The sequence below is a fragment of the Rhipicephalus microplus genome, chromosome X (genome assembly GCF_043290135.1).
Source record: "Rhipicephalus microplus isolate Deutch F79 chromosome X, USDA_Rmic, whole genome shotgun sequence".
Taxonomy (NCBI): Eukaryota; Metazoa; Arthropoda; class Arachnida; order Ixodida; family Ixodidae; genus Rhipicephalus; species Rhipicephalus microplus.
Genome location: NC_134710.1, coordinates 100,998,306 through 101,022,971, shown reverse-complemented (window position 1 = coordinate 101,022,971; position 24,666 = coordinate 100,998,306). Strand labels below are relative to the sequence as shown.

Sequence of the window (24,666 nt, the reverse complement as noted above, 5' to 3'; positions counted from 1 at the left end):
GCAACATAGAGGAATACTATAGCATTAATGAAAGGGTGGTAGGTATCGTAATTAAACTGAATAAAAGATACAAGATGAAGGTAGTACAGGCTTACGCGCCTACATCCAGCCATGATGACGCTTCAGTTGAAAGCTTCTATGAAGACGTGGAATCGACAATGAGTAAGGTAAAAACACAGTATACTACAGTGATGGGCGACTTTAATGCAAAGGTAGGGAAGAAGCAGGCTGGAGACCAGGCAGTAGGAGATTATGGCATCGGTACTAGAAACGCCAAAGGAGAGCTACTAGTAGAATTCGCAGAACGCAATAATTTACGGATTTTGAATACCTTCTACCGAAAACGAGAAAACCACAAGTGGACATGGAGGAGCCCTAATGGCGAAAATAAGAACGAAATAGGCTTTATAATGAGTGCACACCCTGGAATCGTGCAGGATGTGGAAGTGATTGGCAAGGTACGATGCAGTGACCATAGAATGGTACGGTCTCGAATTCGCCTAGACTTGAAGAAGGAACGACAGAAACTGATACGCAAGAAGCCAATCAATGAGCTAGCACTGAGAGGTAAAGTACAGGAATTCGGAGTGTCGCTGCAGAACAGGTACTCGGCTCTTAGTGAGGAAACCAACCTTAGCGTAGATACAATGAATGATAATCTGACGAGTATCATTACGGAGTGTGCAGTGGAAGTTGGAGGCAGGGTAGTTAGACAGGACACTGGCAAGCTTTCCCAGGAAACGAAGAACCTAATTAAGAAGCGTCAAATCATGAAAGTGTCAAGTACAACAGACAAAATAGAACTGGCAGAGTTTTCGAAGTTGATTAATAGACGTAAGGTATGCGATGTAAGAAGGTATAACATGGAGAGAATCGAACACGCTCTGAAAAACAGAGGAAGTGTCAAAGCATTGAAGAGAAAACTTGGGATAGGCAAAAGTCGGATGTATGCACTAAGGGACAAAGAAGGCAAAATAACTACCAATATGAATAGGATAGTTAAAATAGCGGAGGAGTTTTACAGAGATCTGTACAGTAGCCGAGACAACCACGACCTTAATACTATAAGAACTAGCAGTAACCCAGATTACACCCCACCAGTAATGATAGAAGAAGTCAGAAAAGCTTTGGAGAGCATGCAAAGGGGCAAAGCTGCTGGTGAGGATCAGGTAACATCAGATCTGCTGAAAGATGGAGGACAGATTGTGTTAGAAAAACTAGCCACCCTGTTTACGAGGTGTCTCCTGACGGGAAGAGTACCAGAGTCTTGGAAGAACGCTAACATCATCTTAATACATAAGAAAGGAGATGACAAGGACTTGAAGAATTACAGGCCGATCAGCTTGCTCTCTGTAGTGTACAAGCTATTTACAAAGGTAATTGCTAACAAAGTAAAAAAACATTAGAATTCAATCAACCAAAGGAACAAGCGGGATTTCGAACAGGCTACTCAACAATTGACCACATTCATACTATCAATCAGGTAATAGAGAAATGCTCAGAGTATAACCAACCACTATACATAGCCTTCATAGATTACGAGAAGGCGTTTGATTCAGTAGAAATATCAGCCGTCATGCAAACACTGCGGAATCAGGGCGTAGATGAAGTATATATAAACATTCTGGAAGAAATCTACAGGGGATCAACTGCTACCATAGTACTTCATAAAGAAAGCAACAGAATACCAATCAACAAGGGTGTAAGGCAGGGGGACACAATTTTCCCAATGCTATTTACCGCGTGCTTACAGGAGGTTTTCAGAAGCCTAGAATGGGAACAGTTAGGGATAAGAGTCAATGGAGAATACCTTAGTAACCTGCGCTTCGCCGATGACATTGCATTGCTGAGTAACTCGGGGGACGAATTACAACTCATGATTACAGAGTTAGGCAAGGAGAGCAGAAAGGTGGGTCTTAAAATTAATCTGCAGAAAACGAAAGTACTGTACAACAACCTCGGCAAGGAGCAGCACTTCGAGATAGGTAATAGTGCACTTGAAGTTGTAAAAGACTATGTCTACTTAGGGCAGGTAATAACCGCAGAGCCGAACCACGAGATTGAAGTAACTAGAAGAATAAGAATGGGGTGGAGCACATTCGGCAAGCACTCTCAAATTATGACAGGTAGATTGCCACTATCCCTCAAGAGGAAGGTATATAACAGCTGTATCTTGCCGGTATTTACAGTAATCAATCGAATGTAACGCGCACCTTTTTTCCGGTTAAGCGAGTTCATAAGTCGAATGCGCGTTAGAATCGAGTACGAATAAAAAAAATTACGGTCAATCTATTGCCATTGGCAAATCAAAAATGGCCGCCCCCTACGTGCGTCGGCATGGCGCGTCGGCCATTTCTGCCTATGTGTTTCCTATGTGCGGCACTTCGTACGTGTGCTGAGGAGTTCGTCATCTACTAGTGCATCAGCATCGACGGCGTGGAAGGGCCGACTCCAAAAACTCGAGTGCATCACGATGCCGCTTTTAAAAGAAAAGTCATCGCGTGTGCAGAAACGGACGGAAATCGGGCCGCATCGCGGTCGTTCGGAGTTCCTGAAACGTGCGTGCGGGACCGGCGGAAACAAAAGCAGAAGATTGTCGACAGCAAAGCTTCACGCAAAGGCTTCAGTGGACCACAGCAGGGTCGGTTTCCGCAAATTATAGAGCTGCTCGGCGAGTATGTGCTTGAGCAACGAGCGGCACAGCGGCCGGTGACGACAGAACTGCTCCAAGTGCTGGCTATGCAGTTAGTCTTAGAAAAAGGTCTATTGCGGAGCCAGTTTGAAGCGAGCAGGCGCTGGCTAACTAACTTTATGAAGAGGAAAGGTTTTTCCCTTCGAAGGGGAACATGCATATGCGAAAAGTTTTGCGGAGGAGTACGATGAAAAGCTTCACAGTTTTCAGAGGTTCGTCCTAAACTTGCGGCGCAACAACGGCTACCTGCTTGGGCAAATCGGGAATGCCGATTAGACGCCTCTTTACTTCGACATGCCTAGCACCACAACCGTCGAGAAGAAGGGGGTGAAGCAAGTTCGCGTGCTGACATCGGTCCACGGTAAAACTACAGTGACGGCAATGCTCTGTTACACGTCAGATGGGCACAAGCTTCTCCCATACCTCATATTTAAATGGAAGACGCTCCCGAAAGGAGTCTTTTTTTCGAGTGGTGTGATTGTGCGGGCCAGCGAGAAAAATGGGTGCGCGTTGCAATCGTTGTCTTACGTTTTTTTTTTTTTTCGCGGTGGAAATCAGGTGCGCGTTACAATCGAGGGCGCGATAGAATCGAGTAAATACGGTAGCTACGGAGCAGAAACCTCGAGACTTACAAAGAGGGTTCAGCTTAAATAGAGGACAACGCAGCGAGCAATGGAAAGAAAAATGGTAGGTGTAACCTTAAGAGACAAGAAGAGAGCAGAGTGGATTAGGGAACAAACGGGGGTTAAGGATATCATAGCTGAAATCAAGAAGAAGAAATGGACATGGGCAGGGCATGTAGCGCGTAGACAGGATAACCGCTGGTCATTAAGGGTAACTGACTGGATTCCCAGAGAAGGGAAGCGGGTTGGGGGGAGACAGAAGGTTAGGTGGGCAGATGAGATTAAGAAGTTTGCGGGTATAAATTGGCAGCAGCAAGCACAGGACCGGGTTAACCGGCGGAACATGGGAGAGGCCTTTGTCCTGCAGTGGACGTAGTCAGGCTGATGATGATGATGATGAGAACCTCGTTACAACGGACTCGGGTACAACGGACATTCGGATACTACGTACTAATTCGCGGCGTTATGCTGATCTCCCTATCTTTTCCATTGATTGAGCTTCGTTTACAACGGACTTGGGTACAACGGACATTCGGATATAATTGACTAAATTGTGACGCCAGCAAGGTGGTCAGGCCTCTTTTTTACAGCGGACTTTTCTATCACGGACATCCGAGATTCAATTGTTTCCAATTTCAGGCATCGCTAGGCATAGTTGCGGCATGGGAAAAGCACGCTGGCGGTGTCAACACAAGCGGCGGTCATTTCAGGGAGGCCGCGCTTGGCTTGGATTGATCTGGCTGCCGGGGCTGACTTCGACTTCTGTTACATTTAGCGAGCCATAATTTGCAATGATTGCAATGTTGTCAAAATAACATAAAGATAAAAGATAAAAAAAATCTTAAGTTAGACTCGTAACTGACAATATTGACCACTTGCATAAAACTGTGGTCAAAGTGAAAAATAAATAGAAAGCATGTGCTACGTGAAAAATGAATAGAAAGCATGTGACTTGCAACGATCAAGATTATCAGAGGTAATCTTGATTGCCAACGAAAGAGACCGTTTAACACGGGCGCTTTATTTCGATTCCGGCTCTGGTAATATTTTTCGAGAAAAGTCCAGAATTATCTATGCGTTGATGTAAAAGTCACTCATACGATGTTCGAGGCAACATTTAATCGCTGCCGTAACATTCGAACGCTGCCAATGCCACCACATGAAGCCTAATTGTAGTCCAAGCTGTCTGCGTAGCAGCGCTTGATATAAATAAATGCTTTCTCAAATGCGATCATTGCATGTGTGACAGATTCGATAACAGTGAATACTTCCACATGCGCATATTGTTGGCCCCTAAACTGTTCATGCCCCTGGCTTTTTTGTTTAAAATTTAGGCTTGTACAACATTGTTCTGCTGCTTAAAATTTACACTGTGCTGAATGGCACTCGTTGTGACAGTAGGGCTGAGATTGATCTGTGCAGACGTTCTGCATATTAGTATATTGAAATGAAGGTGGTGGTATTTTTATCACACTGAACAGAAAAAAAAAAGAAGTGTAGGACTGGAAAATACTATGCCAGCATGGGATGTTCCTGCTCGTCTTGTTTTGTATGTATCCTCCTCTTTCCCCATTTGGACACAGTGCGTACATGAGCACTTGTGGCGAAAACACGTGTACACAAATATGAGCACCCAGCATTGAAATCGGGCACTCTATACACAACAGTCTCGTTCTTCTAACGCAGCTAATATACGGCTTGCATTTTGACATGCCATCACTCTAGTACTGGCCAGAATTTAGAAAAAGTGAAGGTATTGTAAATAGAATGGCAATAAGCGAGCCAAACTATTTATGCACAAGGTTGCAGTGCAGTTCTGAGCACATTTCGCCACTGCGACAAAGTGGGGCACTTTTGTGGCTTTTTTTTCTCACTGTAGCACACTGACTCATCGCATGCTTCTTGCCCGCTTGGAAGGGCGATACTGACTGCATCAACAATGCTGTACTCTGAGCAGCGAAGTCCATGAACAGCTGATGTTTCCGCGCATGATGCCCGAGCATAGTGCAGACCGTGCCAATACGCACCCAAAAGCGAGTGCATATTCTGCTGTTCCTTAATGGATTTAATATCTACGGTTGAACGTATCGTTTGTATCAGTTTACTACAGTGAAATTGACATACATCTTACACGTACCAATCAGCGTTTCCGACGCGGGTGAAAGTGGCTGGTTGGGACTCGCTTTCCTGTGCCGCATCATCGGCGCTTCAATTGTCTTCATTCGTCGCTCTTACATTGGCGACCGGCTCGAACATATACAAATATACAACGAACTCGTTAAGACTTAAGTTCGCCATATTAACACCAATTATCCGATTTCAAGAGATAAATCCGGTATCACCTGCCAGCGAGCACAGTCAGCTGTCCTTTTTTTCCTGTCAATGATGCCGTGGAGCTTCGACCAATCACAGCAACGACGAGACTCACGATGGTGGATGTGGTACCTGTTGCTTGTTTTCAGCAAACTAGTAATTTTCGTTGGTTTACGCGAGTTTTCAACTTGGCTTTCAAGTTCACCGCACGAAATTATCTATCATGACACCACAACCTCGTTTTTTAAAGAAGTGTTTCAGTGTTTTTTTAATAACTGCTGTGTTAAGATGGGGTGAAGCTTTTACAATCGTAATACATTAAATAGAAAGTTTCATTGTGTTGAAGTTTATGTCAAGGTTTAACTGCACACATGTCTGCTGAAACAATATGATATTGAGTATTTTCAATGCAAGACGTGGTTGTAAGTCCATTGACTGCAGAGTGACTGCGTAGCGTTTCATATACAGTTGGACTCGCATGTATTGAAATCGTAAAAAAATGGTAATTAGTTGAATAATATACTTGTAGTTCGAGTATCTGTGCACTAGTTTGCTTCACGGTGCTGCTCATGTTAATGATAATGTAAAGGATGTGCTTTCACAGCAATACGCGAGTTTGTATTTTTTCCGCTGTTCGTAGTGGATGCAGGGTTATATGTAGGGATGAATTATACATGAGAAAATGCGGCATCGATGCGAATACCGCCCCAAAATATTCATATGCAGCTGTGCATACTCGTTGGGCACCGGGAACATTTACGGTAATATTTTCAGCCCCCCCCCCCCCCCCCCCCCCGTGGTGATAGATAAGCGGATAAAATTTGGAGAAGTGAGGGCTTACCCAGTAAAGGAACAAAGTTAAAGTTGACGATGAAAGAGCCCCTAAGAAGAATGCACACGTGTGCTTCGAATAAAAAGCTTCATTGAATACACATGCAATAACTGTATTTACTGAACTGGAGGGAATCCTTGCGCAATATTTCGATGTGGTATGACAAGGTGGAAAGTTGCCTGTCATGTGTGACAAGGGAAAATTTTCAACTTGTCTACAGCAGCGCCGACGCCCACCGTCTGTTGCATTTTTGGCACGCTAAAAACGCGTCATGCGTTTCCACCTTCAGTTGCTGGCGATAGCCTCGTTCGCAGACAAAGTGTTGTGTTCGTTGTTATGAAAATACATAATTTAGAAACAGAAATAATCTCTTTCTGAGAAAGTTTAAAAAGGATTTTTGTGTGTTTTAGCATTCACTTGTATGGCTTAGCTACCACCATATGAGTATTGGACACTACTTGCCGTGTCAAGCCAATCAACAATCAAAACAGAACGATCTTTGTCGTCATGTCACGACTCGACATCCCTTCTCATGACAACGATGGCGGATGTGTATTGCCGTTGCCTGAAACCAAGGTAGTTTGTCCTGGTGAATTAAAATTATAACAGTGTCGATTTCGGCGTTGCCATTTGCGCATGGATATTGGTGCGTCCCACAGTACCTGAAAAACCGATGAAGAATACATGCTCAAATAGTGTCGCAGGGCTCCTTTAAAGGGACCCTGAAATGATTTTGGCGATTTTGTACAAACTCATTGGGCCGATAGACCATGTCCCAAGGGTTATTTAGAGACTGATTTGAGCTCTCTGTGTAAACTGTGCAATTTATTACAACGCTTTAAAACTGCTAATCGCTGCCAATCCGTGCAAATCGTTGAGACTCAGCCAAATGCGTTAATTGCCACTTTCACAGAGCGGCATGCTCTGGCCACTTGATGAGGCCAGAGAACATCAGCAGCCCTTTCACCATAGCTGCTTATCTGATTGGCTGCCATGGGCTGTTGAATGCGTGGAAGATCGGCTGGTAGGGTGGTGGTCGGAGTAGATACGAGCCACTCCGCGATCTTCGGCTCTGTTGCCAGATGACACACGTGTGTCCGGGCGCACTACGTGATGGCCTCTAAGACTGCGCACAACCTATGTGCCATCTCGGAGGTCTAGACTGGTAAAAGCTCAAATCGTCGAGCGCGCTCATGAGAGCTCTGAGATTGCCAGCGTGCCTCATGAGTTGAGGAGGCCAGGCAAGGGTGAGAAGGGCAGTACGGTATAATTTTCCGCAGTGGCCTTGGTACACGGCATGTCCATAAATTTGTGGTGCGAATTGTTTCATGATACTCTAGCCTAAACACTGACAAAACTTCAAAAAACTGTTTCAGGGTCTCTTTAAGGAAACTAGTGGAGAATCGAAACACCAACCACGCACGATGTGTTGCCAGCACGACGACGAGAAACTGTGGGGCATGTGATGGCATTATTTTCTATGTGCTATATACGGGGCCTTTTTGATCGCACTGCTCACTCTCCTAAATGCGAAAAAGCCTCTTTTTATGAGCAAAAGCTAAAATATTAGTGAGGGAAAGCCAACCTTTTGGGGCGTCTCGTGTTGCCCGATGTTCGATATATCAAGTGTCCCGGCTGTTTGTGTTTAATGTAGCTGTAAACTTTTTAATGCATTGAATGCATTGAAGCACTGCCGTGTTTCAAAGTGGTTGATTATGTATAAGATAATTCAGTTTGCCGGAGTTAGATATAGCCACCTTTGATTGTATCGAATTTCTACGTGAACGCAATATGCTCAAACAGTAGGGGTATGCTTTTGTATTCGCACTGTCCGTAGACTGATGCACCGCACAGTGAATAGAAAGAAAAACACCTCGAGGAGGATCGACTGACGATGCGGCACTTTCACGTGGCTAGTGCAGGCCCTACCAACACCTGCCATGCAAGCAGAGAGCTTTTATTAGCCTTTTTCACGAATCAGGGAGCACAAACCAGATTTGCAGTGGAATTATGGTCACATGTGTGGTAATTTGTTCGCAAGTCTGTGCCGCTTCAATACGCTTTGGTGGTGGATTCTCCTCGCATTCCGAAAATGAGATATTCGGTAGCCTTTAGGCAGCTTCCAAAGCAATACTTCCAGCTTCCTCCCTCGAGGTGTGGGAGTCACTCCTGTCGTCAACTGACTACTGTGTTCAGGTAGAAGTAATTATCTACGCCTAAACGGTCGTGGCAAGCTTTTTGAACCACCCTTTGAACCACTGGTAAAATGAAGTCAACGATCTCGTAGTACTGTCAATAAAATTGTTTCTCTTTCTCTCAATAAGCTTGATTGTATGCCATTCTGAGAAGGAGAGGTGGGAAAAAAATAACGAACTGGGCATGTACCAATAGGAACCTCGCGTGTACACGCTACGTTAATGTATGTTTTAGTGCAATTTTTTCTGTCGTGAGCACCATTCGGTAATCAGTTGCTGGATATTACGAAGTCATCTTGATCGAAGCTTATGTGCTGTACTATTAATGTTAAGATATTAAGCTTATATATGTTAGTATCGTCTGAGTGCTTCCTATTTGATCATTCACCCAATAAACAGATGTCTTTGCTAACAAAACTGCAAAAACTTCCTTTCAAAGTTGGCAACACCAGTGTTTCACGAGCTTAATGCTCATGATAAATCAAATAAATCCTAGCTTTGCATTCTCATGGTCATAATGGTTCAAGTTTCGATTGCTTTCAATTATCGAGATAACCGTATTCCTTCATAACATTACAGCTTGAAGCAATTTGATTTCATGAGCGACAAAGCGTTGTGTATTGCATAGATGGTGCATTTCTACCCCTTTCGTATTTGCAAACTGCCCATGAGGCCTTCCAAGATCCCAGTGCACGAGCTGGTTCACACTACATAAAATGATGCAGCCGCTGTTTAATTGGTTGAGTGGCATATGGCAGCTGGAAATGGTGTGTATCGTTGCAACATTTATTCATGAGAAGCCAACACGACATCTGCAGATACAAGCGGGTCAGTGCAGCGGAGAATGAAGGGGTAATCGATGCTTGCAAGTTGTGCTGAGCTTTCATCTTCGCCACCGTATAAACAGTTGTTTTGCAAATTTTTTCTTGTGGAACTCGATGCCACGTCATGAAAGTGACCTGGCGTGATTACATTTGCCAAAACAAGTTCTACAACACGCTTGTATGCCCTCCTACTCGCTCTCTATCAACCTCCGGACCCTCATGTTGGTTTACCTTGCGCACCACCTACAGGCCGCAGTAAGTGGCAATAGGATTTTCAGAGAGATGTTACGCGTTTCATATGTGTGAGTTTTATGTTTTTGGAAGGTACTGTTTGAGATTTAAAAAAAAAGTAATAATAAAAATTAGCTGATGAGTACAGCCTCATGGCACCAAGGCTGCCCAAAATGAGGCGTTGTAAATGCAAGAGTTAGCTATTAAAACTTGCTGGTCTCATTCACAGACATTTGTTTTTGTTGCAGTCAATTACCTGAACTATGGAACCTACAGCACATATGCGCCTCACTATGATTCTTCATTTGCAAATCTCTCAAAGGAAGAGTCTGACCTTGTATATTCAACCTATGGTGATGAAGTCGGGGTCCAGTATGCTGAGAGGTATTTTGACTGTTGTCTTCAGTCTAATTTGCCATGTTTGACAAATATGTGACTTTCTTGCATGGGGAGCACGATCTGTCATTTTATGTGGAGATCATATTCTGAAAATTGAGTGATAACTGCTGGGATGGGGTTATTGCACAAGTGATGCACTGCATGTCATACAAAATTTTAATGATTTCAAATAGCATTGGTTCTATGATGTGTACCACTGTCACTGTCAACGGAAAACATTCTAATCAAAGACTTCCTAAAAAAATAGGGCACTAGAAATATTTATTTGTATTATGAATATTCTTTCATTAAGGGGCCCTGTAATGCTTTCTTAGCAAAGTTGAGGAACACTTGCTTTTCTCTAATCAAGGCTACTTTGAACATGTGAGCCCAATATATTCCACTGCATGCTGCAGGAAGTTGATGTCAAAAACAGCTAAAAATTCTTATTCCCTTCTTCACAATGTCATCACCAGCTATACAGCAAGCAAGCCCAAAAGTTATTGCACGATTTCATGAGCAGTTGCTCCAGCAGATGGATCTTGTAGGCCACCTGCCATGTTATGAGTACTATGTGCTGCCACAAGCCAGTGCTGTGTGCACCTAAAACAAGAAGTGCCCAAGATCATGATATCTGGTGATGTAACTACAGGGATGCTCTGGTGGCAACAGATGGAGAGGGAGCGCTTGGCTACAACTATCCTTAAGTTTTTCGTGGCATGAGATTAATCAAGCAACTGGCCAATAAAATTATTCTATGATAACCTGGAGAGGTGTTGCAGGCCTCCTTTCACCTTGAAATATATACTGCCCTATGTTTTTGAACATATTGTTTCCGAATTCCATTGGTGCGGTAAGTAATCCTGACCTCCTTCCATCTTCTTCAGTTTGCTCAGCTTTGCCAGGGATTGTGATTACGTTGTGAACATGGTTGACGACCTTCTGGATGTGATGACATCTGGAGAGCACTCAAGGACTGTGAAACTTCTGGAAGCTGTAAGTATTTGTCTGCCAATGCTAACATGAACATTTGATTTATTGTTAAATGCAAAATAAAAACATAAAAACTGGGAAGCGGCAAAGCATGTAAGGGAGGGCATTTTAACTCTACTAACATGAAACCTGGGGAGGGGCAAAGGATGCAGTCCATTTTTTGTTAACAAACACGCACACTGCGAATCTTCATTGTTCAACTATGTACTATCAGCATCAAATGAAACCCGAACAGGGGCAAGCCTTGTCGATAGTGTAGTGCGCGCCGTCCAGTTATCAACGTTGACAGGCGCGCGCATACTGTTCGGTAGCTCTGCGCATATACGCATGCCTGTCCGCGGTGATAGCTGGACGGCACACACATACCATCGCAAAGACTTGCCACTGTTCAAGTTTCATTTGACACTGATAGTAAACAAGAAATCTCTCACCGGCACTACAATGTAGGTCAAGATCCAGTGCTTGCTTGTCAAGGGTGGCCGGTGAATGGTTTTTCAGCACGAGTAGTTGGTTTTTTCAATCAAGAAACTCGCTAGCAGATGCCGCCCGCATCAGCGTCGTCTCTTGTGGGTGAGAGACGATGCCGTTGCCGTTCTTATTTCTGGAGAGCTTAAAGTTCAGCGTTCATCGCAGAAAGAGTCTTTCCATTGTGAATGCGCACTATTCGTGCATTGACCGGACGGACGGACGGACGGACGGACGGACTAGAAAAGCACTTGGCTTGATACGTTTGTGATCACTACCCAGACTTCTGGTGCCACCTTCATCTATGTGCATTCCTCTGAGCTTATCATACATCCTATGTGACATCAGTGCATAATCTATCGTTGACCGCAGCCTTCCTACCTCCCATGTTATTTGCCCTTCACACTTCTCGCCCTTCACACTTCTCGGTACTGTTGCAAATGATCAACTCAAGCCTTTCACACATATCCATGATCATTTTGCCTGTCGGGTCGGTATACCCATCTATATTCTATATGCGCATTCATGTCTCTTAGTATAATTATCTCGCACTCTCTTCCTAACTCCTGAATGTCCTTTGATATACACTCTACCATTGCCTGGTTTTCCTCTCTGGCCTTTGCTCCCGTCCACAAGTACAGGAAACCAAGGAGTGTCATTTGACCTGCCACTTTCCCTTTTAGCCATAAATGTTCCTTGCACTCCTGCTTGACCCTTTGCCAGTCTGTACTTTTACGAATGAATGCCCCAATACCACCCGCCTTTCTGCTGCCTTCTGTTCTATTACAATATTCCCACGCGTAGTCCGGATTGTTCGGAGGTTGTTCCATGTTCCTGAGATGTGTTTCTACAAAACCGTATACCATCGGCCTCTCTTCCCTTAGCTGTTCTTCTATCTCTTCCCACTTCAGCCTGTTCCTACCACCGTGCATGTTAACATACCCTATGTCTGAATTGGCTCGGCGCTCGTGGCTACGTCTATTTATGCCCCGGGCTCTACCTATCTTAGATATTGGTGCCACTTTGGAATCGTATCTGTCCATACCACCTGTCGAAGAGCCTCCCTGGTTGTTTTCCTCGTTACTAGCTATCCTGCACCCCGAAGGGCTCGCTTGTCCCCCAAAAAAGCTACTGCGCGTCCTGCAAGTCGCCAACCCACCTCATGACCTAGCCGCCCATCGAAGTGAATTCTGTCTCGTTGAAAACGACCCCACTTATGCACCTATCCTTGCTCGGCTCCTTGTGAAGGCTTGCTTCACCGCATCACACAGTTGCCCGGTCGCTGTCGCCAAAACCAGTGAAAGGTTGCTGGTATCTTATCTCATCACACATTGCATACTACATCCCCTGGCTTGTTTCACACAAATACTGCCCCATGCTTGGCCATCCATTGGGCCATGCCAGCCCAATTGTGCTTGTGATGCTGTGTCGTGGTGAAAAAGCGAAGTAGGTGTGGAGCACTTTTAAGTTGCTTTTTTTCCACGGTGTGGCGCCACTGGCGACTTCTGCCTAAGCCTGTCATGCTTGTTTGCGCGGTTGGCCGGGTTTGTGTACTTGAACAAAGCAGGACAGTTTGAACAGCAGAAGCACTCGTATGCTTGTTCAGCTCTGTTGACTGGTGAAAAGCGGGTCATCGCAGCACACTTGGACTTTCCCGCAGTAACAGCTTGGCGTGCCCTGTGCACCGACGAACTATTTGGCAAAGTCAAGACCACTGATACCTGGAACGTCGACCTCATCCACGGCGAAATGAAAGGTGCTCTTCCTGAATGTGAAATGTGCCATTTTGGATGAAGTTCACCAGAAAATACTGATTATGCTTGACAACTGCAGTGCACACCATTTCGATGCACATATAAGCGCTGTTGATGTCCTTTTCCTGCCTCCCAACACAACCACCAAGATGCAGCCGATGGACCAGGGAGTGACTGGTAACTTCAAAGCTCACTATAGCCGTCGTGTCATTGGGTGTCTTCTCTGGCATCCGAACAGCTGATAACTCGGCTGCTTTGAAGGTGCCGCTGGTGAAGGCAATATTTTTTGCAAGTGGAGCCTGGAGGGACGTGAAGTCTCGGACGATCTTTCACTGCTTCCAAAAAGCGAGTTTCTCGCGGGAAGCAGCGCTGCTGAAAAAGAAACAGCAGCAGCTGGTGCCGCGGCTGGGATGAGTTTAGGGTAGCTTTGAGAGGCCGCTGGCAATGCAAGCCTTGTCCCAAGCAGGTTGGATCACCTATATGAACTTCGCTCTTGTGGATCAAGACCTCGTCGCAACAGAGGAGCTCACTGTCGAACTCGCCACTGGTGTCTTGGAAAAGGAAACTATCGCTGATAGCAGTTCCTCGGACCCGGAAGGTGACGACATAGCTTCACCTCAGCCAGTGACCTCCAGAGTAGCTCTTGCAGCTCTCGACGCACTGTGTATGTATTTGAGTTCCGAACTGGTAGAGCCCCGCCGCGGTGGTCTAGTGACTAAGTTACTCGGCTGCTTACCCGCAGGTCGCGGGATTGAATCCTGGCTGCGGTGGCTGCATTTTCGGTGGAGGTGAAAATGCTGTAGGCTCGTGTGCTCAGATTTGGGTGCACGTTAAAGAACCTCAGGTGGTAAAAATTTCTGGAGCCCTCCACTACGGCGTCTCTCATAATCATATAGTGGTTTTGGGACGTTAAACCCCACATATCAATCATCAATCAATCAATCAATCAATCAAGCCGAACTAAGCGATTGCGCTTTGATGGACAGTGTTGAGGCCAGGGTTCTGAAACCCGCACTCGCGATACGCGTGCAGAGGACCCTCGACCACTTTTTTCCAGAGGTATGAATAAAATTTAGTGCGTGGTCCGCTTGATGTCTGACCTTTTTTTTTTTTTTCTTCAAGTCTGGATGTAGTGAAAAAAAGTGGTTATAATGAAGCAATGTCTGATTGCTGCCAACTTCGTTATAACCGGGCTATGCTGTAGTACATGCTTAAATTCTTTGAAAGAGTTTTTCTTTGGCATCAATACACAGATTACAACACAATTTCCATGCTGCAAAGGCTCCCTGAATGCGGATTTCGGGATGGCTTGTTCCATAGTAGGAACCGCGACAAAACAGTGACCTTTCTGGTTTCTCTTGAGATAGGGGAAAGTGATCAAGTCCGCGGAGCTCAAATCAGGGCTATATTAGTGCTGCGTCAGCACTGATACGAGCCAAGCAGACTTCGTCCTGTTCCTAAAATTCAAGAAAAGCCTGAAATGTCACTGTTTTGATAGCATTACTGCCATGGAACGGGCCGTCATAGTCCCCTATAAAGGTCACAGCAGCTGACTTTCAAGGAGCCTTTGTAGCGTAGGAATCGCATTGTAATCAGAGTATCGACACTCAAGGAAACTCTTTTGAAAAACTTGTTATGTACCAATCTTGTTAATGAATTTTTCACCAGAACCTCATTGTAAGCCTTCATGAAAGCTTTCGCCACTCTTTGTGGATGTTCAGTTTTTGCTTGGCATGAAGCTGAAAGGTACACTCCCATTTGCATGGTTGTTGACCTGAAAGGGGTGTGATGGAAAAATTCCAATGTGTTAATCGCAGGGGCAAGGGTAAAGGTTTTGGTGCATGCTTTAATGAAGAAAGAACAAGGACTCTTCCTTAACATAGTGTGCCATTTCAATGCGGGTGATATCCTCACAAGAGGCCCGTGTGCTGTGCTATGTCAGTGCACAGAATTTCAGGAGCTCTCCACTGCAGTGTGCCTCAATAATGTTGTGGTTGTTGTGGTTTTAGCATGCAAAATCTCACATATTTTATAGGTATGACACTCCATGAATTGGTGTGCTTATGTTATTGCAAAAGGCAAGTCTTCCTCAAAGATGTAGGCTTATTGTCATTGCATTTTACAGCTACATATTCCCAACAGTAGAAAATTGTAAGGTGATAACTGGTACTGCAGTTGAACTCCTTTATAAGAGACGTGTACCAGAGAGCAGTTCTTGTTTTTTATATGAGGTGTCTCTTAAAAGCAGGGTAGCACGTATACATTTCCTTCTCAATACTTATTTCAATGTAGGCACACTGGTGTCTCTTATACCCATTTGTCTCTCACATGAGGGTCTCTTTGAAAGGGATTAGACTGTGTAATAAATTTAAGTAGCTTTAAAAAGTGTGATATTGAAGAGCTTCTGCCCTCTCGTTACGGCTAGATATTTCCCCGTGTCATTGTAGGGTAGGGGGCATGGAAGGAGCTGTATCATCTTGTGTCTAATCACCCATGATTGATCCTCTGATTTGCTGGAAAGCACGAATTGCAATAAGAGTTCCTTGATTATACCTTTGTCACGCAGCACCTGTGGTGTCATTTACTGTGAATGACATTAGGCGTTAATGTAATTTTTGTTGCTTCTACACGGGCATAATGAATGACATTCACACCTAATGACATTCGGCCGTTGAATGGGTTCACTGAACTCATGGAAGCGCGACATGTGTACTATTGTCAGCAAGCACTTGACAAGAGATTACGAAATCGACACCTTCAAGCAAGTTTGAACAATGCTGAGGTGTTTATTAAAGGTTGCTGTGTACTTTTTGGTTACTTTCTAACGTGCAACGCGATAGTGGAAGCAATATGTTGAGCTATAATTTCTTTGCCAGGTTCCGACTTGAAGCTATAGCGCCTCTTGTCAGCCATGTTTACCTACGCTCACTGTTGTTTTGGTGCAGCGTCACTGCATTAGACTCGCTAGTAGTAGTAGCAGAATACGCACGCACATGTTAGACACCAGTTCACAAGAGTTTTTTCAAATTAATTTTCAATTGCTGACGAAGTCGAACCCGAAAGAGCAACCAACGTAAATAAATTGTTGTGTTGGTATGGCTCTGAATCCCTCGTTGCCTGCTTCCTCCATGGTTGCTCGGGATATTTTTTGAATAGCAAGCTTGAGGCGATTCAGTCAGTTCTGAATCTTTATTTGCAATAGCTGGAGAGCAATTAACGTTCATTTGCACTGATCATCATCCATTGTGGCTGCAAAGTCATGAACGCTGTCACGGTTCTAAATATTGCCGACTGCAAGTTGTGAGTTGGTTCAAATTTAGTCTTGCTTGTCTTCAATATACAAGGTCAAACTACAAGGATTCTTGTTTTTCTACTGATGCTGTTTCATCACGTGGCAGTATGTTTTGAACCAGCCGGACAATGTTATGTAAATTAAATGGGCCATTTATAACTTTTTGGTATCATAGCTGCCTGCCCATAAACATGGACATCAATTGCGAATGTCATTTCACGTAGCCGTGTAGACCGGAATGCAGTATCACAATGACATTCGTTTTGAATGTCATTCGCTGCTAATGACAATACACGTGCCATATAACAGGGGTATTAGACTCAATGTACACCCTTAATGTCGGTGATATAACTGTAGCCATGTAATGGCTATTGATTGGCTTGGAAATCCAGCCCAATTTAACCTATAAGGATGCTTCTGCACAAAGTAGTACTATGTGTATTCTTGCTGTAACATGGTATAAAATGGGCATGAATAAATTGTTTTACTTAGTTAAGTTATGCATACATAAAATGGCAGGAAGAGGAAGATGGAGGCTTGCAATGAAATGCTTTTTAGGCAAATTAGAAGCTCTTCTTTTTGAGAAATCCATATAGATTTTCTTGTGGCTTCGAGCTGCAAACGGGTGGTTGTATTTTTTCATTATGCATACATGTGATTTTTAGTTGTGTATACACAAGAACAGCCAGTGAATGATGTTCTGGCCATCTAAGGGCACTCTTTTTCTCTGCGCTGAATGTAGCTGCATAGCTTCATTACTAACTGTAGCATTCTTTTGTAAAAATCATTTGGATATGGGTGTGGGCACTGCATTTAAAGTTTCTCATATTTCGAGGGGCTGGAGGTACTCTTGTTGTTTTGGAACATGTATTGGCATCTTGAAGTTTTATCTTTTTGTATATTAATCCATAGTAACTGAAACAGTGACGAGAGTGATCTTTTTGTAGGAGCAAGCTACTTCTACCACAGCTGCACTGCCCTTTGTAAAATAAGCATTTGGTGTAAAATAAGCATTTGGTGTGTGTTCTCAGCACAAATCCTCATATCCACTTGCATTAAATAGAAAGCAGTTCAGCACCAAATCTTCTCAAGTATGACCTACCAGCATGGTAATGTTGCCTTATACGCTTGCTCTAAAGACCTCATTATGATGGCAGTTTAATATTCCTGGCATTATTTGAAGTAGTGAAGTAAAGGGCGCGATTTCAAGTCCTCATAGATGGTAAAAGAACTAATTTATTTTGAACTACATACTATGGTAGGTTGAGCCAATACGTCTGGCATTTTTTGGCCTCATGGGGGCCTTTGCACTGATATGATTTGGACATCATGAGCTCACATAGAAACTGCCATTTGCTATGTTGGCTACAAGATATTTTATATGCTACTTCTGATCAAGGTTCATTCTAGCATTAAAGTTGCTCGACGTAATTCTACAAAATTCCTTTTTTTTTTTTCATATCCTGTTTGTGCATGTGACACCTGCAGGTTTTTATAACACTCCTCCAAAATGACAGTTCTAAGCACTTCAGCTTATTGGGGCACAGCGTCAAAAATGTGTGCCCTTAAAGGGCCTCTAAACCACCCAGAGGTCAAAATTTACTAGTGGTGTTGCTGCTCTGTTTGTCTACAATTAAGCTGGGAAAATTCTTCGAGACTGTGCTCTAATAGCAGAGTTACATTGCTGTGATACGAAAGAAGCCCTTGCTGGTTTCGCTCTTTCCTTCATTCGTCAGCTCGTTTCTCCATTCGGCTTAGTGCTCCTTTTCACCATGCGAGGACGAAGAGCAGCAAGCACACGTACCTGTGAGTGAACAAATGGGTTTGTAGATGACGAGCCGGTGACATGTTTCACGGCGAACAGGTGAGGGGAGGTACGCTTCCGAAAGGATAGGAGGAAAAGGGATGGTTTCTTGTAATTTGTAGGGAGCCATGACTCGTGTTGCACGTACCTGTGAGTGAACAAATGGGTTTGTAGAGGACGAGCCGGTGACATGTTTCACGGCGAACAGGTGAGGGGAGGTACGCTTCCGAAAGGATAGGAGGAAAAGGGATGGTTTCTTGTAATTTGTAGGGAGCCATGACTCGTGTTGCCGTGTCTGGAATTGTTGATTGTGATGGCATTCAGAACACAATGGGCAAGTTTACTTGAAATGTTGAAAATTATCGGAGGTGGTTTGGGGCCCTTTAACAAATTTTAAGGAGCCGACTTGGCAATTCTAAGCACTGCAGTTTGCTAGGCCATAGCATCAGGAATATGCGCCTTTAACAAACTTTGGGGACCCAGCCTGACCATGTGTAAGGGTAAATTACAGATTAGTACACAGAGAAGTGAAGGGACTTCTGAATATTTTAGTAATGTAATAATAGTTCATGATAAGTACTTGCACCTCTAAAGTACTGTTGTATTTTTATCAGTTGCTAGTAGTAAAATAGGACCTACAAATGGCAATCACTTGTGGCAAACACAATACATCCTGCCAAAAACAATTCTATAAGTGGCAATCACTTGGTTATAAGGGCCCTGTTAGAGTTGGACAGTGACGAGCTATGATATAACAAACTACTGATACAGTGGCTTTTTGTAGTATGATCAGTGCCTCCTTTCCTCACCCCCCCCTTTTTTTTCTTTTTTGAATTCGTAGATACTGAAAACCCAGTTCAGTAGGTAGAAATCTGATCTGTAGTCAGAAGAAAATGAGCTGGAGCCCGTCTGGTCAGCACTTTTTAGAATATGACTATACTTGACTACTTGCACATATATCTGGAAAGAGTCCAAACCCATGTATAACAATATAGAAATTTTATTCATGTTACTAATTATCGTTTTATCCGGTCTGTATGAGTGGTTATTAGAGGCTTATAATGGCAGAGTGGCCAGTGCCCCACTCCTTGTTCTAGCTGCTTTTTCAAAAGCTCAGAGACACCAGCCATATCAGCTCACCCAACCATTGCACCTGCTTCACATGATCTCTAAGATGGGGCATGCAGGCTTTCTGTGGGCTCAGTTGCATGGAAATCCAGCAGATTCACCACCCATGCTAGCTAAAAAAGATGCATGCTTACCTGCCCACCTCCACTTGACACTTACTGAGTGCAACAGCGAGGGCGCATAAAGCCACCATCCTTCCCTACTCACCCTTTCGCGCTCATCATTCCACTCTCAGCTTGCGACTCGCAGGGGACGCGCGCAGGCCATATCACAGTTGAACTTTATATGGAAACATTGATGTGGAAGTTCATTGTGGAAGGCTGAAGGCAAATTGAAGATAGGCTGGCGACGTGGGCAGTGCAGCAAAAGCTGGAAAACTGGTTATGTTATATGATTGCTAAACACTGGATGGATGCCGTGGGTGCAGCGTTTTGTGTTCCTCTTCCTTTCTGCACATGTACCATATATGACCAAGTTCAATTGTTTAACCAATAATGCAGCATGAGAACATTGTGGTAAGTGGGTTTATTTAACCATAGAAGATACACAACAGTTCATTATGCAGTTGGGGGTCAATTCTCTGTTCAGTATACTGTTATAAGTGGCTCTAATAAAGGCCCCTACTCTGTTTCACCACTTTGCTTCAGCACTACCTAAGCTACGGGGTGTAACAAAGCCACCCAGTCGCACAACGAAACATAGTGCCACGTACAAGTGTCTTGAAATTGTCAGGGTTGGCTAGAATTGGCGTTTCCTTGGTGTGTTTTACGCCACATTGATACATGATATGTTTATTCCTCTTCGAATTTACTTTGTATATATTTGATGATTTATGTCGGTTACCACCGGGTAACTGCTTATAAATCAACATGGCAGTGCCCATGCAGATGTGACCGCCCGCTTCGATCCGGACTTGCTCTTGCTACACGCCCGCAGCGGTGACGGCAGTAAAAAAATGTTGAAATCAGCCATCGATTTGTTTCATCTCACTCTGAAACTGAAGCACCCGGTACGTTTTGTCGATATTTACGAGATATGCTGCTTGCTTAGCCGCACCTGCTAAGCGTAACGCGTCGAGGCAGTGTTCAGAATAGGTCATCAGACAAAGAACGCTGCATCTTCAAATATCGGACATGCAACCTCGCACAGCATTCCGTGCGCGTCCGATTATTCTTCAGTGGAAACAAAAAAAGAGAGAAAAGGAGCATTGCAACGGGAGACGCGAAAGAACACGTCGACGGAGAAACGGACATACAAGAGCCTTGAACAGCGTCGGAGAGAAACAGTCACAAAGTGAAGTTATTCGCCCGCATGAGATTCTAGCAGAGCAACAAATTCACGCTACTCCAAGTTCCCAGTGAAGTTGCTTGATTTTGTTTAATAGGTTTAATGCATTTTTTAAGGTAATAATACGGTGAGCAGACGTCACGAGTACGTTGAGACAACACGGTGCGAATTAATACATGTGGAGGGGATTAGCGCTCTTGCTATTGGCTGAGGGGCCTGTAGCCTCCACAGTGCTGAAGGGAACTTCTGAAACAGAGTATAGTAAGTTGCGCAGTGAGGGCATTTAGTGCATCAATAGACTGTGTGTTGTGTCTGACTGACGTAAAAGCAGCCAAAAGAATGGCGAGCGAAAACTGTGGCTTTATTGTGCCAGCAACTAAAAACGATAGGCGAACTGCCTGCGACAATGTTACAACAAGGAATGCCCGCCAGCTACAATGCCAGCGCTATTTAAGTACAGCAATGCTGATGACACAACCGATGCGTGGCCGTGGTGCGAGATTGCGGCCAAGCCTTATTGCGTAGCCGCACGACATATCACTGTGTCTGGGCAGAAAATAAGATGATGAATAAGAAGACGTGAGTTAGTGCACATTTTGCCGTATCACATAACTATATTTAGCAATGTCACCATGAATTGTTGGTGGAATCATTGTTCCCATTATTTTCCAGCATCGTAATGGCATAGTCCCAGAGGAAAGCCTTGTGCCCTTCACAAATCACTCTGAGGTTGAAGAAATGGATGTGGAAGCAACGGAACCAAAACATGGCAACAGCAGGCCATCCGACTCCTTTTATGCTCTTAACGATCTCACTGCTGATTCAACAGTACAGGACAGCAACCTTGCAAGCCAAGCACCAGTTCACGAAAGTTTTACTGAACGGGAGATTATGCTAGGAAATGTTAATGACGTTCATGAACGTCACGATCACCATGAGCATCATGATCATCATGAGTACCACGATCGTCAGGACCATCTGCATCATACAGGTATGTTCAATATATATATATATATGGTGTGTGCAAGCCGTGCATTGTTGATGCTTATGAATAGGTCTTCTTTCTGCAATAGCAGAATATATTGATAAATGGTTACGATTGTTCTCAATGTGTACCTAATAATGCGGGCTTGTAACATCACCTCTGCATTTGTAGTGGTTAGCAGCTGGTATAGCAGTTTACCAACATACCATTCCTTGTGCTTTGTCACTGGTGAAAGCAGTACCCCATGTGAGTTATCAACAAGATAACATGGTCATGAATCTTCAGTGAAAAGAGTTGCATAGAATCATGCAAAAAAACTGCTGTTTTATACCATTGCATCTGCAGTCATTGAGGTCCCATTTGAGTCCAGCATGTCTGTGTTGCCTAGTCATCCTTGAGTTATTCAACAAAAACTTTAACTCATGATGTTGAAAACTCTAAACTTGCACCTTTCTTACTTGAGTGGAATCATGTGCCATCTTGCCAACCATCTGCTAACCTCATTTGAAAGAACGTTCCTTGGTGAGTGGCGTTGGGAATGTGCTGGACGACTTGGGCCTGAACCTTGCTGGTGTGCACTGTTCTTGGTCCTTTGTGGAACACATGAACTACTGTATTTGCTCACATTGCTTGCGCACTCTACTGACCTTATTTCAGGGTTTCAATGAGGGGTGCGCAAATCGCATTAAAGCTTTGCAGACATGTCCTCAGTAACGTCTACTAAGGTCATGTTATGTAAAATATTGCATTTTTTTTTTACAGAAAAATTGGCCGACTGTAAGGGGTAACAAGGGATAATAAGCACCAGTAGTATACATCGCCACGTGATAGACCCCCTGACACCATGATAAATCCTCATTACAGAAGGTAGGGCACTATAATAAAGCCTTGTTAAATATGTACAGTGCTTAGAAATTGAAATGTTAAAGTAACCTGTATGGCAGCTAGCACTTTTTTTGCCACCAGTGAGTGTTCGGAATGCTGAGTTGACTCATTGAGGTATACAATAGAAGCAATAGCTTTAATCTTTCATTAAAGCATTTTACTTGCACACAGTCACCCAGGATTTACTGTCAGGATTTGCTTTAACATTTCAATTTCTATGCACTGTACATATTCAACAAGGCTTTATTATAGTGCACTACCTTCTGGAATGAGGATTTCTCATGGCGTCAGGGGTTCTTTTACTGTGGTGATATACTACTGGCGCATATTATTCCTTGTTACCCATTTCAGTCAGCCAATTTTTCAGCAAAAACATGCGCAATATTTTGCATACCATGACCTTAGTAGATGTTTTTTTTATTTATTTATTTATTTAGAAAATACTGCGGTCACTGAAGACCAAGCAGGTGGGGAACATTACAATAAACAAATATGCAAACATCGAGAAAAAAATTAAAGGAATAATCAAATTTGCAAGAATACAAAATGGATAATACAATGAATTTAAGAAAAAATATAACGGACCATATAAAAATAAATAATAAATAATGGCGAAAATGGAGTGATGTCTTAAAGCACACACAAAAAAAAAAAGAATATACACATACGTACAGACAAATTTATACACATGGAAACGCGTCAACTATTACAAGTACTGAGCACCAACAATCCGAAAAAGTGATATTGCATGAATACAGAGTATAAACATTATATTAAGCACTAGCAGTACAGAGAAGATGCGCTTATGTCACGGTTGAGATGCTCCGAGCAACGCTTTCTCGAAGTCATCAGATGAAATGACATCAGGTGGTAAGCTATTCCACTGAATAATTGTTCGAGGAAAGAAAGAATTTTTAAAGGTGTTAGTCCGCGTGGTGTATGGGAGCAGGTTATGCATATGACGATGCCTAGATGCGTGAGGAGAGAATGGTTGTATGTATTTATGGGCAGGAATATTCAGCTTACCATTATAAATGGAATGCAAGAATTTCAGGCATGCGATTCTGCGGCGATCTTTAAGCACAGGAATATCGTTGTCTTTCATTAATTTTGTCGGAGAATCAGATAATTTAAACCTAGAAAAAAATAAAACGTACAGCGCGTCTTTGAACCATTTCAAGTTTTTGAATGTCTTTTTTGTAGAAAGGGTCCCAAACCGCTGATGCATATTCAAGTTTAGGCAAAATATACGCTTTGTACGCGAGCATTTTTAATTTCGGAGGGGCTTTTTTCAGTTTGTGCCTCAGAAAACCAAGCTTACGAGAAGCTGATGCGGAGACATTTGTTATATGTGCGGACCAAGAAAGTGTGTTTGTAATGGTTACTCCTAGGTATTTATATTCATTTACTTCACGTACTGGTGTTCCTTGGACGTTGTAGGTAAACGTCAATGGCTGTTTTTTTCTTGTCACACGTAGGAGTACCGTTTTGTCAGAGTTTAATGTCATTGACGACCGAGTACACCACTCACTAACTTGTGTTAATGCAAGACTTAGATCAACCTTATCTTGTTGGCATGTCACTTTTTTATATACTACGCAGTCGTCAGCGAACAATCGGATACTAATGTTAGACTCAACCATGTCAGCTATATCATTTATGTATATAAGAAAAAGAATCGGCCCTAAAACACTTCCCTGTGGGACACCTGATAATACCGGTAACGTGTTAGAAATATGTCCCCCCACGTCAACGTACTGAGCGCGGTTTGAAAGATAAGCCTCTATCCAACTTATGATGAAAGATGGAACATTCAGGTTTCGGAGCTTTATGAGAAGTTTGCCATGGGGAACGCGGTCAAATGCCTTGCTAAAGTCTAAAAAAATTAAATCAACCTGGCCTGAAAAATCAAGTATTTGTGCGATATCATGAACTGTTGCAACTAGCTGCGTGCACGTTGATAATTTTTTCCGAAAGCCATGCTG

The 24,666-nt window shown here is 43.5% G+C and overlaps 1 protein-coding gene across 5 annotated transcripts in view; it reads left to right on the top strand.

Annotated features, from left to right (window-relative positions):
• Window positions 1–24,666, top strand: part of LOC119176302 (bromodomain-containing protein 7) — a 116,437-nt gene that overhangs the window by 72,610 nt on the left and 19,161 nt on the right. For all 5 annotated transcript variants that reach the window (XM_075877334.1, XM_037427514.2, XM_037427515.2 and 2 more), the window contains 3 exons: window positions 9,959–10,094; window positions 10,976–11,084; window positions 21,484–21,802. In XM_075877334.1, the coding sequence (XP_075733449.1) occupies window positions 9,959–10,094; window positions 10,976–11,084; window positions 21,484–21,802 (564 nt within the window). The remainder of the gene's footprint in view (window positions 1–9,958; window positions 10,095–10,975; window positions 11,085–21,483; window positions 21,803–24,666) is intronic.